General features: G+C 56.1%; 1 protein-coding gene across 1 annotated transcript in view; it reads left to right on the forward strand.

The window, feature by feature from the left end:
* CACNA1I (calcium voltage-gated channel subunit alpha1 I) overlaps positions 1-13,538 on the forward strand; it is a 111,780-nt gene that overhangs the window by 33,294 nt on the left and 64,948 nt on the right. Inside the window, exon 4 of the mRNA XM_052641077.1 lies at positions 5,432-5,529. Within this exon, the coding sequence (XP_052497037.1) occupies positions 5,432-5,529 (98 nt within the window). The remainder of the gene's footprint in view (positions 1-5,431; positions 5,530-13,538) is intronic.

Consider the following 13,538-nt stretch of genomic DNA (forward strand, 5'->3'; position numbering starts at 1 on the left):
ACAGGGAAGTGTGTTTGGTGAGCTCGGTGCGCCTGGTGCCCGAGAGGTGTGGAGTAGGAGCAAGGGGTGGGGGAAGGGGGCCGAGGCCAGACTGCAGGGCCGTGAAGACCCTGCTCAGGGGCTTGGACTTCGTTCTGAGGGCAGTGGGGAGCCATTGAGGGTTTAAGGCCAGGAGTGATGCAGCTAGCCTTGCGTTTCAGAAGCTTTGGGCTCACCAAGGCTGCTGTAGCTGTCAGCAGAGAGGGACGGTGGCTGGGCAGGGGCAGGGTGCTGAGGCTGTCAGTGACTGTCCGCGTTGGGCTGGTGGGTACAGTTACCATCGGGGCAGAGACTCAGACCTGCGGTTCCTACCTCCCGGCCCGTCGCTTGGCTCCTGTCTCCCCATCCTTGTCCAACAGGCAGCTTTCCATCCTCTTCCTCTCAGGGAACTGTGAGATCTGCTGGGTTCCTCACCGTGTGCCTGCTGTTTGCTCTCTACCTCTGAAAGCATTTATACCTGGTCTTGCTCCCCCAGATAGGAGATGCAGCTGCGGCAGGACACCCTGATAGGTTCACAAAATACAGAAAAGAGAGTTAGGACCTGGGAGAAGTGTTCAGGCAGAGGAATTCCCAGGGCCAAGGTCGATCATGCTGCCATGGACTCAGTGACTCATCGCATTTCCCCTTTGGACTCGACTACCAGGAAGCTCGGAGAAGGCAATGGCACCCCACTCCAGTGCTCTTGCCTTGAGAATCCCATGGACGGAGGAGCCTGGTGGGCTGCAGTCCATGGGGTCGCCAAGAGTTGGACACGAGTGAGCGAGTTTACTTTCACTTTTCATTTTCCTGCATTGGAGAGGGAAATGGCAACCCACTCCAGTGTTCTTGCCTGGAGAATCCCAGGGACGGGGGAGCCTGGTGGCTGCTGTCTATGGGGCTGCACAGAGTTGGACACGACTGAAGCGACTTAGCAGTAGCAACCAGGAAGCTCAGAGCCAAGATCTTGGCACTAAGTTCTTCAAGAAATTTATCTTGGGGAGTTTTTCCGTGGGGACCTGGGGGCTTGCAGCTGATGAATTCTCAGGGGAATTTTTGCAGTGGAGGATCAGGTCAGAGGTGAAGGGAAGGGGCAGGGCCACTGTGTTGGTCTGGGTCTGCCAGGCTGTGGCTGTGTAGTCTCCGTTGGAGATGGGACAAGAGTCAGATCAGCCTCCATGAGAGGGCTGGGGTCTAGGAGGTGTTCAGATTCTAGGGCTCACTACTGTGGGTTATAGCGAGCCTTGGTGACATCCAGTCATAGCTTGTATTGCGCTCAGGAGGCAGGGGCCAGCCCCGCTTGTTTTAGAGAAACACATGAGGAGGGTGAACCCGATTTCTCGCCGTCGGTCCTGAGTACGCAGGGCATCTGTACTTTCCCATTCCTGCCCTCCAGCCTATCCTGGGTCAGGGCCATGGTGGATGCTCCTGACTTAATTAAGAAGCTTTAGTCTCAGACTGTGGGCTGTGGGTTCTTTGGGAGGGGATCGGCAGCACGGAGCCCGCGAGGCAGAGTGGGGCGGGGCAGTCAGGGACCAGGCGCGGCTGTCCTGAGGGCTCCCAGCGCGGAGCGAGCCCTGTATGGCCTGTAGCCATGGGTCTGCCCTGGTCCAGGGGAGCAAGCAGAGGGTGAGGCAGGATCTGAGTGATGTCGAGGGCACTCAGGAGGTTAACTGAGGTGAATAATGAGAACACACGCAAGAGGCCCTCAAAATCCGTTCTCTTTCCTCTGTCTACCCCTCTGCCTGTGAAGCAGCTATTTATTTTTATTGTGAGACGTGAACAAATCCTGGACTGGCACCTGCTGGAGCTCAGAGGTGTGGCCGGGGCTCCTGGAATGTAGTCCCTGGGTGGGTTCCGTCTGGCATGGCTGGGGAGCCCCCCACCTCCAGCACACCTAGCAAGGCACCAGCTGAGCCGGTTGCCAGGATGGAATAGAACCAGGCAGAAGGGAGAGGGTCTGTGCTGGTGGGGATGGGGGAAGGGGGAGGGGCTGGCTGGAGCTGGGCCTGGCTGCCTGCCCTGGGGTGGCTGTCCCCAACCTGGCGTGTGTGTGTGTGTGTGCGTGCGTGTGCCAGTGGGAGAGCCTGTTTGTGTGCCCACGTGTGCCACCCCCGCAGCGCCTCCATCACATACATCTCCCGGGCTGCCTGGAGAGCTCTTTCTTCCAGATAGGAAAATGACAGTTTGGCTCGCCCACGCATGGAATCCTCACGCAGCCCCCCTCCCCCGGCGCCCCCTTCTCACGTCACCCGCTGCCCCCGGGCGGCTCAGCCCTTGCCCTCTCTGCCTGGCTGCTGCCCCCTGTCCCCACCCCGCATCCCCTCCTACCTGCTCCTCTGGTCCCCCTGGTGGTCTCTGCCTCTAGTTCTGAGGTCTCTGTCACATTCCTTCATCCAAATTTGGGCTCTGGTAGGAGCGAGTGTGGATGAGGGCATTCAAGGAGTGTGTGTGTATGTGTGTGTGCACCAGAGGTTGTGTGCAGGCGTTTGACTCTGGGTTTTGTGAGTGTGTGTGTGTGAAAGAGAGAGGAGACAAACAGAGGGAGTGAAACCTGGGCCCCAGAAAGCTGGGGGATGGATGGAGGCGTTTGAGGCAAGCAAGGCTTTCACTCAATTACTCTTCAAGCAGCGAGGGAGGGTGGGGGGCGGGCAGCTTCACAACAGTCGGACAGGTTTGCACGGTGTGGAGGAAAAGCCTTCATTTCCACCGATGGCGGTGACAGGTGGAACTGGCAGCCGGGCCCGAGTCTCAGGCTTGAGCGCCCAGGTCTGGTGATTGGGGCATCCGGGGTGAGGCTGGGGTGGCAGGCCCCTGGGACCTGCCTTGCAGAGGTGGGGAGCAGGTAGCGACTGAGCAGGGAGGATCTGGTGGATGTGTTGGGAAGTACAGCCCAGGCCCCCCTGCCCGCTTCCTGAGATCTGCCTGCTGCGGAGATCCATGAAGGCCACCTGGAGGAGGCAGACTGTCTCTGAATTGCTGCTGGACTGGTGGACGGTGGGAGGGGCGGGCGGGCCTGTGGGGAGAGGCCCCGAGGATGAGAAGGAGGGCCGCGGTGAGGGCTCCAGGGCCGTCTTTGCCCTGCCTCCTTGTGAACTCCTGATGGTAGGGGCCAGTCTGAGTCGTTCTTGGGTCCGTAGCACTTGGACTGGCCTGGCTTATCATGGACCCAGGTGTGGAGAAACTGCCAGGTCTCCAGGGACTTCTTTACAAAACCCGATTAAGGCTTCAACAGAGGAGGGAGGTGTTCCAGGCGGAAGGGACAGTGGGGGGAAGGCCTGGAGTGGGACAGCGCAGTGAGCCTGCGAGGCTGGAGCCTGCACACCTTGCAGGGGCTGGCCGATGGGTGTGCCCCAAAAGAGGGGGTTATTCCTACAGGTCAAGTACTGCCTGCCTGCCACACCCCCGAGCTGTGGCCTGTGAAGCCTGGCCTCTCAGAGACCAGGTGAAACTCAGAGACAGAGAGGCGGCAGAACTGGGATGGCTGCTGGCTTGAGTTTCTAAAGAAAGGCAATGCCAAAGAATGCTCAAACTACTGCACAATTGCACTCATCTCACACGCTAGTAAAGTAATGCTTAAAATGCTCCAAGACAGGCTTCAGCAATACGTGAACCGTGAACTTCCAGATGTTCAAGCTGGTTTTAGAAAAGGCAGAGGAACCAGAGATCAAATTGCCAACATCTGCTGGATCTTGGAAAAAGCAAGAGAGTTCCAGAAAAACATCTATTTCTGCTTTATTGACTATGCCAAAGCCTTTGACTGTGTGGATCACAAGAAACTGTGGAAAATTCTGAAAGAGATGGGAATACCAGACCACTTGACCTGCCTCTTGAGAAACTTATATGCAGGTCAGGAAGCAACAGTTAGAACTGGACATGGAACAACAGACTGGTTCCAAATAGGAAAAGGAGTACGTCAAGGCTGTATATTGTCACCCTGCTTATTTAACTTATATGGAGAGTACATCATGAGAAACGCTGGGCTGGAGGAAGCACAAGCTGGAATCAAAATTGCCGGGAGAAATATCAATAACCTCAGATATGCAGATGACACCACCCTTATGGCAGAAAGTGAAGAGGAGCTAAAAAGCCTCTTGATGAAAGTGAAAGAGGAGAGTGAAAAAGTTGGCTTAAAGCTCAACATTCAGAAAATGAAGATCAAGGCATCCGGTCCCATCACTTCATGGCAGATGGGGAAACAGTGGAAACAGTGTCAGGCTTTATTTTTTGGGCTCCAAAATCACTGCAGATGGTGATTGCAGCCATGAAATTAAAAGACGCTTACTCCTTGGAAGGAAAGTTATGACCAACCTAGACAGCATATTAAAAAGCAGAGACATTACTGGCAAAGTAATGCCAAATCAAGCTCTGTCTAGTCAAGGCTATGGTTTTTCCAGTGGTCATGTATGGATGTGAGAATTGGACTGTAAAGAAAGCTGAGCGCCGAAGACTTGATGCTTTTGAACTGTGGTGTTGGAGAAGATTCTTGAGAGTCCCTTGGATTGCAAGGAGATCCAACCAGTCCATCCTAAGGGAGATTAGTCCTGGGTGTTCATTGGAAGGATTGATGTTGAAGCTGTAACTCCAATACTTTGGCCACCTGATGCAAAGAGCTGACTCATTTGAAAAGACCCTGATGCTGGGAAAGATTGAGGGCAGGAGAAGGGGACGACAGGGGATGAGATGGTTGGATGGCATCACCAACTCAATAGATATGGGTTTGGGTAGACTCTGGGAGTTGGTGATGGACAGGGAGGCCTGGCGTGCTGCAATTCATGGGATCGCAGAGTCGGACATGACTGAGCAACTGAACTGAACTGAACTGAGCTTCTAAAACCCGTTTGCTAGGTGACCTGGGACATGTGACATCACCTCTCCTACAGCCTTATCTCATCATAAATCCAGGCATCTAACCCTGGCTTGGGGGGTTCCTGGGGGCTTGGGGAGATGGAGGGACTGGGGAGCTCCACCAGACGCTGCTGCTGCGGCTGTAGCTGTGACGGCCAGTCACCATCTCAGCTCAGCCTGGGGCCTCTGGGCGCCTCTGTTCTCCCCCTTGGGAATGGGGTGACTTCTCCCTGTTTGGGGGGCTGCCCTGGAAATGAGGGCAGGAGCTGCCAGTGCATTGCTGGACAGGCTTTGAGGACCCAGGGTCTCTGCTCCTTATTCCCTCTGCCCCCGGCCACATCTACTGGGCTCCTCCGGGCAGTCTACACGATGGACGTCACCAGCCTTGCTTACGGAGAAGGAGATAGGCCCAAGGGGACAGCCCGAGGCCACAGGGCTGACTGGGGCTTAGCCGGGGTTGCTGACCACTTTTCTTACCCCATCCAGGCAGGGGTGGGCATGGCCGGTCTGGCCGTGGCCCCACCGTCCTTCGAGTTCTGGGTCTCACTCCCCTCCTCTCTCTTTGCAGGATGGTCGAGTACTCCCTGGACCTCCAGAACATCAACCTGTCGGCCATCCGTACCGTGCGTGTCCTGAGGCCCCTCAAAGCCATCAACCGTGTGCCCAGTGAGTTGGTGCCCCCAGCCCTGCCCCAGGCCCACCCTGCCACTCACACACTCAGCAAGACTGCCCAACACCTCCCAGTGCCAGGCCTCTGCTGGGCATGGGACCCTTCCGTGACAGTACAGATGTGGGCCTTGCTGCCCAGGCCTCTCGGGCCATTACTCGGGCCTGAAGATGCTGGAGGGTGGCCCTGACGCCTCTGGGTCCCCAAAGCACTCATACTGCAGCAAGTTTCTGGCTTGTTGGGGACAAGGTTCCTTGCAGGGGCGGGGCAGTCAACGTGGCAGGTGTGTGAAAAGAAGCTGGTTGGTTGGGAGGGAGGTGTCATGAAGCTTTCTACTGGGGAGGGGCTCCTGGACCCCCCACTTGTGCCAAGTGACCTGGAACCTGAACTCCTGACCCCCCACTTCATCCCCCATAGGTTCACCCCCCGCCACATGCAGGTCTATCCACCCACTCGGCTCCCCCATCTGATCAGCTGCCCATCCGTCCACCCACCTAGTATTGAGAGAGGTTATCTGAGAACAACAATCCCTGACATCTGCCTAGACTCACACCGCTTTGCAAGCCTTTCATCTCTGCGATTTCTTTTGAGCCTTACCGTCCCCCTGGGCAGGAGCGGGAGGTGGGCTGTGCTCATGAAAAAGAGATGAAAAAAACTGAGACTTGGAGGAGACACGAGGTTACTTGCCCAGGAGGTCCCCTGACTCTTTTCCACTGCTTGGTGTCAAGGATGGAATGGGATTCAGGAAAGGAGTGAGGGGCCCTGCCCCAGGGAGCTTCTGTCCTGATGGAGAAGGACAGGAGCTTTCAAGAGCATCCGCCCACCTCCTGTGTGTCAGGCTCTTGACATCTTGATGGCTGACTTAACCCCCTCGACAACCTATGTGAGGTTCAGAGAGGTTAAATGGCTTGCAGAAGGTCACACAGCAATTCAGGGGCAAGGCAGGAATCTGAGCAGAGTTCTGTCTGTCCCGAGTCCCGCTCTTCCTGGACTCGGTCTGAACTCTAGTTCTTTTCCCTGCTTGAGCCTCTGTTTCTTCTTCTGCAGAAGGGGAAGGGGCTCCTGGTACCTCGTTCTCCTCCCCAGTTGGTACTGACCCTGCTCCACCCATTCCCAGCCTGCCCACCTGTCTGCAGCCGTCCACCTGACTCTGGGCTCGTGTCGGTCAGCCTGGGCAGGCCTGGCGGGGCAGTGGAGGCTGTGCTTTGGGATGTTTGTGGAGCAGAGGGACTTGGGGAGGGGGTGGGCTGGCTCAGACTGGATGAGGTACAGAGGGGGAAGGGCTGGTGTCTCAAGGTCACATGTACAAGGTCACCTCCCCACACATGAGCCTGGACATGATGGGGAACTCAGGGGCCCCTGAGAGCTGCTGTGAGGTCCCCAGGGAGGACTTGAGAGGTAGGAACCAAGAGGTGGGCAGTGGAACTCAAGGTGTCTGGGAGCGGAAGGAGCAGTTCACCTCTGTCCCCTCCTGGTCCCAGGGAGACTCCCTTGGGGCAGAGAAGGGGCATCCAAAGAGGCCATCCTGGCTGGCATCCTTTCTGTCCTTCCCACTTGCCACCAAGCCTAGGAGTCTCCTTAAAGATCACCTCATTCTAAACCATCTTTACCCCTTTTAACAAATGAGGCCAGTGAGGCCCAGAGAGGGTCGTGGCCAGCCCAAGGTCACACAGCAGGTCAGTGGCAGGGACTAAACTGGAGCCCGTTTCTAAGCAGCACGCTTCTCCCAAGGGTGCATGTTCCCCTCCCCAGGCCCCATCTCCTCCTGGGAGGCCGGCCACAGGCAGCCTTTGTTCCCGCAGCGCCCACAACTCTGTCTGGTGTGTAGCAGGGGCTCAGTAAATAGGTGTGAAGTGGAGCCGCTGGGCAGGTATATCGAGCAGCTGTCCTGTGCTGCCCGTGCTCAGACCGAGGGATGCCGGGCATGTGGAGGGCACAGGGGTGCAGGGAGGGGCACAGCTGGGGGCACTGGGGGTCTGAGGTGGTGTCTGAGCTGAGACTCAGCAGAGTGTGGGGACTGAGCCGACAAGGGAGTGTTTTAGAGATGGCTGGCAGCGGTGGGCAAGTGGATACAAGACTGCTCCAGCAATGTGGGTGAACGAGGGCCATGCTGGGCAGGGTGGAGAGGAGCAGGTGGCCGGGAGGTCTGGTCCTAACTCTGGAGAGTCCCGGAGGGAATCAAGTGTCTGGCCTGGGCAACCCCACAGGGAGGGCAGGCAGGGGCTGCATCCCTCCTGGGAGTCCCCCATTGGGTTCCCCATTTCAGGCCCAGAGAAAGGCAGGGCTGCCCCCAGGGGGCGGCAACCACGTGGCCACTGTCACCCTCCTGGGCACTCAGCCCGCAGGGCCGGCCCCCTTTCCAGAGACGCGTGTGCCGGGGTCACACAGGGGCGTTTGGAGGCCATCCTACATTCTGCATCTCCCGTCAGGTCTCAGGTTCTGACAGGCGTGGGAACAGCGATGCGACAGGGCATTTCTGAGAGGTGGTCTGGGTGGGGGGTGGATGATCCCTAGACACACAGGGTATGGGTCTCTGTGGATGGGTTTCTGTATATTTGTGCATGTGTGTGTGTGTGAGGGTCTCTCTCCTTGAGAGACTGTGTCTCCTTGAGAGACTGTGTGTATATGTGTGTGCACATGTGGGAGTGTGCACATGTGGGAATGTGTACACATGGGTGTGCACATGTGGGAACATATACATGGGGGTGTGCACATGTGGGAATGTGTACATGTGCGTGTGCACATGTGGGAACATATACACGGGGGTGTGCACATGTGGGAACATGTACACATGGGTGTGCACATGTGGGAATGTGTACACGTGGGTGTGCACATGTGGGAATGTGTACATGTGGGTGTGCACATGTGGGAACATATACACGGGGGTGTGTACATGTAGGAATGTGTACATGTGCGTGTGCACATGTCAGAACATATACACGGGGGTGTGCACATGTGGGAACATGTACACATGGGTGTGGGAACGTGTACATGGGGGTGTGCACATGTGGAGGTGTGGGCCCACGTGCCTCTCCTCCCCCCACCTCACTGCCTGTGTGAGGAACTCATTGGCGGCTCCTAGCTGTGGGGGGTCACTGGCAGGCCCCCCGTGCCAGTCTGTCCAGTTCTCTAGAGAAGGGCCAGGCTGGGCCCCGTGCTCATGGAGCTTCTGATTTTGGAGGCTGGGCGGCCCCCAGGGCCCAGAGAGGAATCCAGGTCTTTCCTCAGGGGCTTCTTTCCCGCTAATAGGCTTTGCTAGGAGGCCCAGGGCTGCCTGAGGTGGGCAGTTCTGTTCCTGCTCTGAGCTGTTTCTGCCTCTCACCTGACAAACAAATCTCTTGCTTTCTCAGAACCTGGCCGGGGGGGATAGTTATTGAGACCATGAACTCTCCAGGATCCAAAATATAGCTAATGTGCCTCAGCCCCCTCCCCAAAAGGGACCTTAAGATAAATCCATCTTCACGAGCAACTCAACAGGAGCCTCAAGCTGTTGGAGCGGGTGCACTAATCCAGACCTCACCACTTCCTTCCCAGGTGTTAGGTGCTCTGCCCAGAGTCACTGGGAATGAGTGGCCTGTAGGAGTGGAGGGTCACTTAGAAATCTCTTTGAGAGGTTTGGTTGGTTGCCTTCTTTTTCCCTAGCTGTTTCCCTGAACATTCCAAGTCCTCCCATTTATCTTTTTAAGGCCGTCCCACATGGCATGGGGGATTTAGTTCCCTTAGTCCCAACCAGGGATCAAACACGCATCCCCTGCATTGGAAGCATGGAGTGTTATCCACTGGACTGCCAGGGAAGTCCCCCATTTATCTTTATTGCTGCTTCTGCCCTGGGACTCATTCAACATTAGCCTGTAGCTTTCAATTTGGCCACAAGATGGCAAGCTAAAGGATTAGGACGGCGAAGTCAAATTATGGGTTATTAATTGCAAAGCTGTGGAGAGGGAGGTGGCTGCCTGAAGTTTAAAAACACAAGCAACCAGGAAGACTCAGCTGGGTTGTTGGGGAATGTAAGTTCTGCTTCTGAGCTCTGCTGAGAATCTGCTTTGTGACCTGGGAAGCCCTTGGGAGTCTCTGGGCCTGTTTCCCTGTTTGCACAAAGGAGGAAGAGGGACTTTGCCCAGGATGGATGGGGCACCTGGGGGTTGTGCTCTTTACAGAACATCATAAAATGTGTCCCTCCACCCCACGCCTGTAGGTGTGTCCTGGCCACTCAACCATTGGTGGATAAAGGGCAGGAGAGTGTAGAGGAGCCAGGGAGGGAAGGAAGAATCACTAGACTGCCAGTCAGGAGGCTAGGTTCTGACTTTTGATAAGTCCTTGCTGTGTGACTTTTCATAGGTCGCTGTCCCTTTCTGGGCCTTGGCAAGATGGGGCTGGTTTATCTCTGAAAGTGCTCCCTCCTGGCACCAGCTGACTCCAGGCTTCACCCACCCTACACACCCCTCAGTCAGCTGTTCAGTTCACTCACTCAGTCATGTCTGACTCTTTTCGACCCCATGGACTGCAGCATGCCAGGCCTCCCTGTCCATCACCAACTCCCAGAGTTTACTCAAACTCATGTCCATTGAGTCAGTGATGCCATCCAACCATCTCATCCTCTGTCGTCCCCTTTTCTTCCTGCCTTCAATCTTTCCCAGCATTAGGGTCTTTTCAGATGAGTCAATTCTTCGCATCAGGTGGCTAAAGTATTGGAGTTTCAGCTTCTGCGTTAGTCCTTCCAATGAATATTCAGGACTGATTTCCTTTAGGATGGATTGGTTGGATCTCTTTGGAGTCCAAGGGACTCTCAAGAGTCTTCTCCAACACCACAGTTCAAAAGCATCAAGTCTTCAGCGCTCAGCTCTCTTTATAGTCCAACTCTCACAACCGTACATGACTACTGGCAAAATCATAGCTTTGACTAGACGGACCTTTGTTGGCACAGTCAGCTGTGGTACCTCCCAAAGCCCATTGACCAAGCCATTTAAATATGAAAAGTGCTTTTTTCTCCGTTAAGAAACTAGGGCTGCTGCTGCTGCTAAGTCGCTTCAGTCGTGTCCGACTCTGTGTGACTGCATAGACGGCAGCCCAACAGGCTCCCCCATCCCTGGGATTCTCCAGGCAAGAACACTGGAGTGGGTTGCCATTTCCTTCTCCAGTGCATGAAAGTGGACTCTTTACAACCCCATGGACTCTAGCCTACCAGGCTCCTCCGACCGTGGGATTTTCCAGGCAAGAGTACTGGAATGGGGTGCCATCGCCTTCTCCGAAGAAACTAGGGCAGTTACTGCTAAAGCCTGAGCCGGCTGAGTCTGAACTGCTGGCCTACCTGTGCCCCTGTACACCCTGACCCAGGCTGTGGAGGGGGTTGGGAGGGAGGCCTAGGGAGCTCGGGGCAGCTGTCCACCTCCTGGAGCCCTATCTGGCTGACAACCCCTGGGTCAGCAAGGACCCACCTCTGTGCAGGGGCCTCTGGGCTGGGGCTGGGCTGGGCAGGGCCCGGGGACAGGGAGGCAGAGCTGACTGTGCTGTGTGGAAGGCCCCTGTCGGGCCCCAGCTGCAGGCTCAGGACTGGAGATTAGCTCTCTACTGACAGGCCCCACTTCTGGTCCTTTCACCCACCTGTTGTGGGACCCTGGGCCTCTATTTCCCAAGTGATAAGATGGCATTAGTGATACCAGTTACTATATGGTTTTTTAAGGACAAAATGCTCCCATGTGTATAGCGAGCTTAGCCTGGAGCCTTGTATGCAGTAAGTGGTCAACAGGCGCTACTCTAATGAAGAAGGTGCTTGGGAGCATTGGGGTTGGAGGGTGAGGGCATCAGGACCTCTTCACAGAGGTTGCTTGTGGAAAATGCTCACCAGGAACACAGAGAACTGGGAAGGGTGGTCCTGGCAGACGGAGCGGAATTGCACATGCCAGGGTGGAGAAGAGGAGCTCTCCTGGGACTGTGTGTATTTGTATGTGCACATGTGGGCTTGCGTGCACGTCTTAGTGCGTAGGCGCAGAGCACTGCCTGTCATGGGGAGGCGTGAGGTGAGCATTCCACGTCTTCTAGGGATTTCCTAATAATGATAAGTGGCTAAAATTTATCATATGCTTTACACAAACTGTATCATAACAGTCCTAGGATGTTGGTACCACTGTGATGCCCACTTTACAGATGGGAAAACTGAGGCAGAGAGAGGTTGAGTAACCTGCCCAAGGCCACACAGCTGGCCAGCGCTTTGTGCTTCCTTTCACAACCTCCTTCCTTTCCTTTTAGTGTGTAGGCATCTTAGCCACCCACTCCGTCTGCATAGGGGCATCAGGAAAGACACCTGCCCACATCCAAGGTCAAAGCAGAAAGGCCCCATGGGCTGAAGTAGTGGCCCCTTCTCTACCCCCAAGTTTGGTGTGCTCCAGACCTCTGAACGCCTTTCACTGTCAGGGTGAAGAGTTCTCGTGGTGCTCGGCCCTTTGCAGCCTGAGGGGGTGAGTCAGGGCAGGAAGGAGGAAGGTAGAGTGGTTAGTGCGGAGCATGGTGTCTGAGCTGGCCTGCCAGTGTTCAGAGCTTGGGCCTGTGTTCGTTAGCTGCAGGACCTGGGAAAAGAAACCTCTCTTGTTTTGGACCCTTGTCTGCACAAGGGGGATGACACATGGCACCTCAACGTGGGTTAGTCTGCAGTGCCAGATGTAGATTAGGCTCTGGCGAGCTGCTCCATCCCCGCCCCCTCAGAGGGAGGGTCCCAGTGTCAGGGCTACAGACCGCAGCATCCAGAGCAGTTAGACCAGGGTTTGTGCCTGGGATCTTGGCCACCTCTCAGACATCAGTTTCTCAGTCCATAAGATGGGTCCCAGCCCTCCCTTGCTAGGCTACGGAGTAGCAAAGCATCTTCATGACACCTGCTCCTAGAAGGTGCCCAGTGAAGGTGCCAACCCTGTACGTTGATCACGGGTCTCACATTGTTGTTGTTTAGTCGCTAAGTTGTGTCTAACTCTTTTGCCACCCCATGGACTATAGCCTGCTAGGCTCCTCTGTCCATGGGATTTTCCAGGCAAGAATACTGGAGTGGGTGGCCATTTCCTTCTCCAGGGGGTCTTCCAGACCCAGGGACTGAATCCACGTCTCCTGCATTGACTGACAGGTGGATTCTTTACCACTGAGCCACCGGGGAAGCTCGAGTGACTGCTCATACTCCAAATGTCACACTCCAGATCTATTGGCAGAGGGGCTGGGTACCCGGAAACAAAGCTTGCAGGAGAACCTCAGCACTTTCAATCTGTATGTGTGTTCGGGGGGGTTGGGGTGCAGCTGAAGCGGGGCTCTGACCCCAAGCAGGACCTTGAACTTCAGACTGTCTGTCCTTGGCACCCACACAGCTCCCCCAGCTGCCACATGGAAGAAAGGTCTGGCAGCCACCCGAGAAGGAAGGGAGGGAAGGAGGGAGGTGGGGAGAGAAAAGAGAAGACAGTGAGCAGGGGCCCGATTTCCCCAGAGAGATGGGGGTGGGCTGGAGAGCCTCTGGACAGACCATCTGATGAGAGCCTGACTTGGGAACAGGAAAGAGCAGCCGGGACTGCGAGAGCAGAGATGCTTGGGGTGCGGCTGGGGTGAGGGCAGCCCCCTACTCCCCCTCCGCCTCCGCACTGGGTCAGATTCCGCTTTACACATCGGGAGGGTGTGATTCCTGGACAGGACACCAGATCAAGGGAGAGAGCCACTGCGTGTGTGTTCATTCCTTCGTCCGTTCACCCAGAGTAGCATCCGCTGTGGGGCCACAGAGCTAGGCCTCGGGGCAGACGTGGGGGTCATGGAGAAGGCTCTCATGCCGCCCCGACTCTGTAGGCAGATGCTCAAGCTGGGCAGCTGTGGGGCTGGGGCCAGGGGCCCTAATGGAGGCAGCTGGGCCGAGGGGAGGGGCTCCCGACACCGTACTTTGAGGAGGCTTCAGGGAGGAGTGGGCAAGAGACTTTGGAAGAATGCGTGAGAGGACATCAGGGGCCATGGTGGGGTTGGGGACCTTCAGCAGGACAGGGCCGGGCTG

The sequence above is a fragment of the Budorcas taxicolor genome, chromosome 5, assembly GCF_023091745.1.
Source record: "Budorcas taxicolor isolate Tak-1 chromosome 5, Takin1.1, whole genome shotgun sequence".
NCBI lineage: Eukaryota > Metazoa > Chordata > Mammalia > Artiodactyla > Bovidae > Budorcas > Budorcas taxicolor.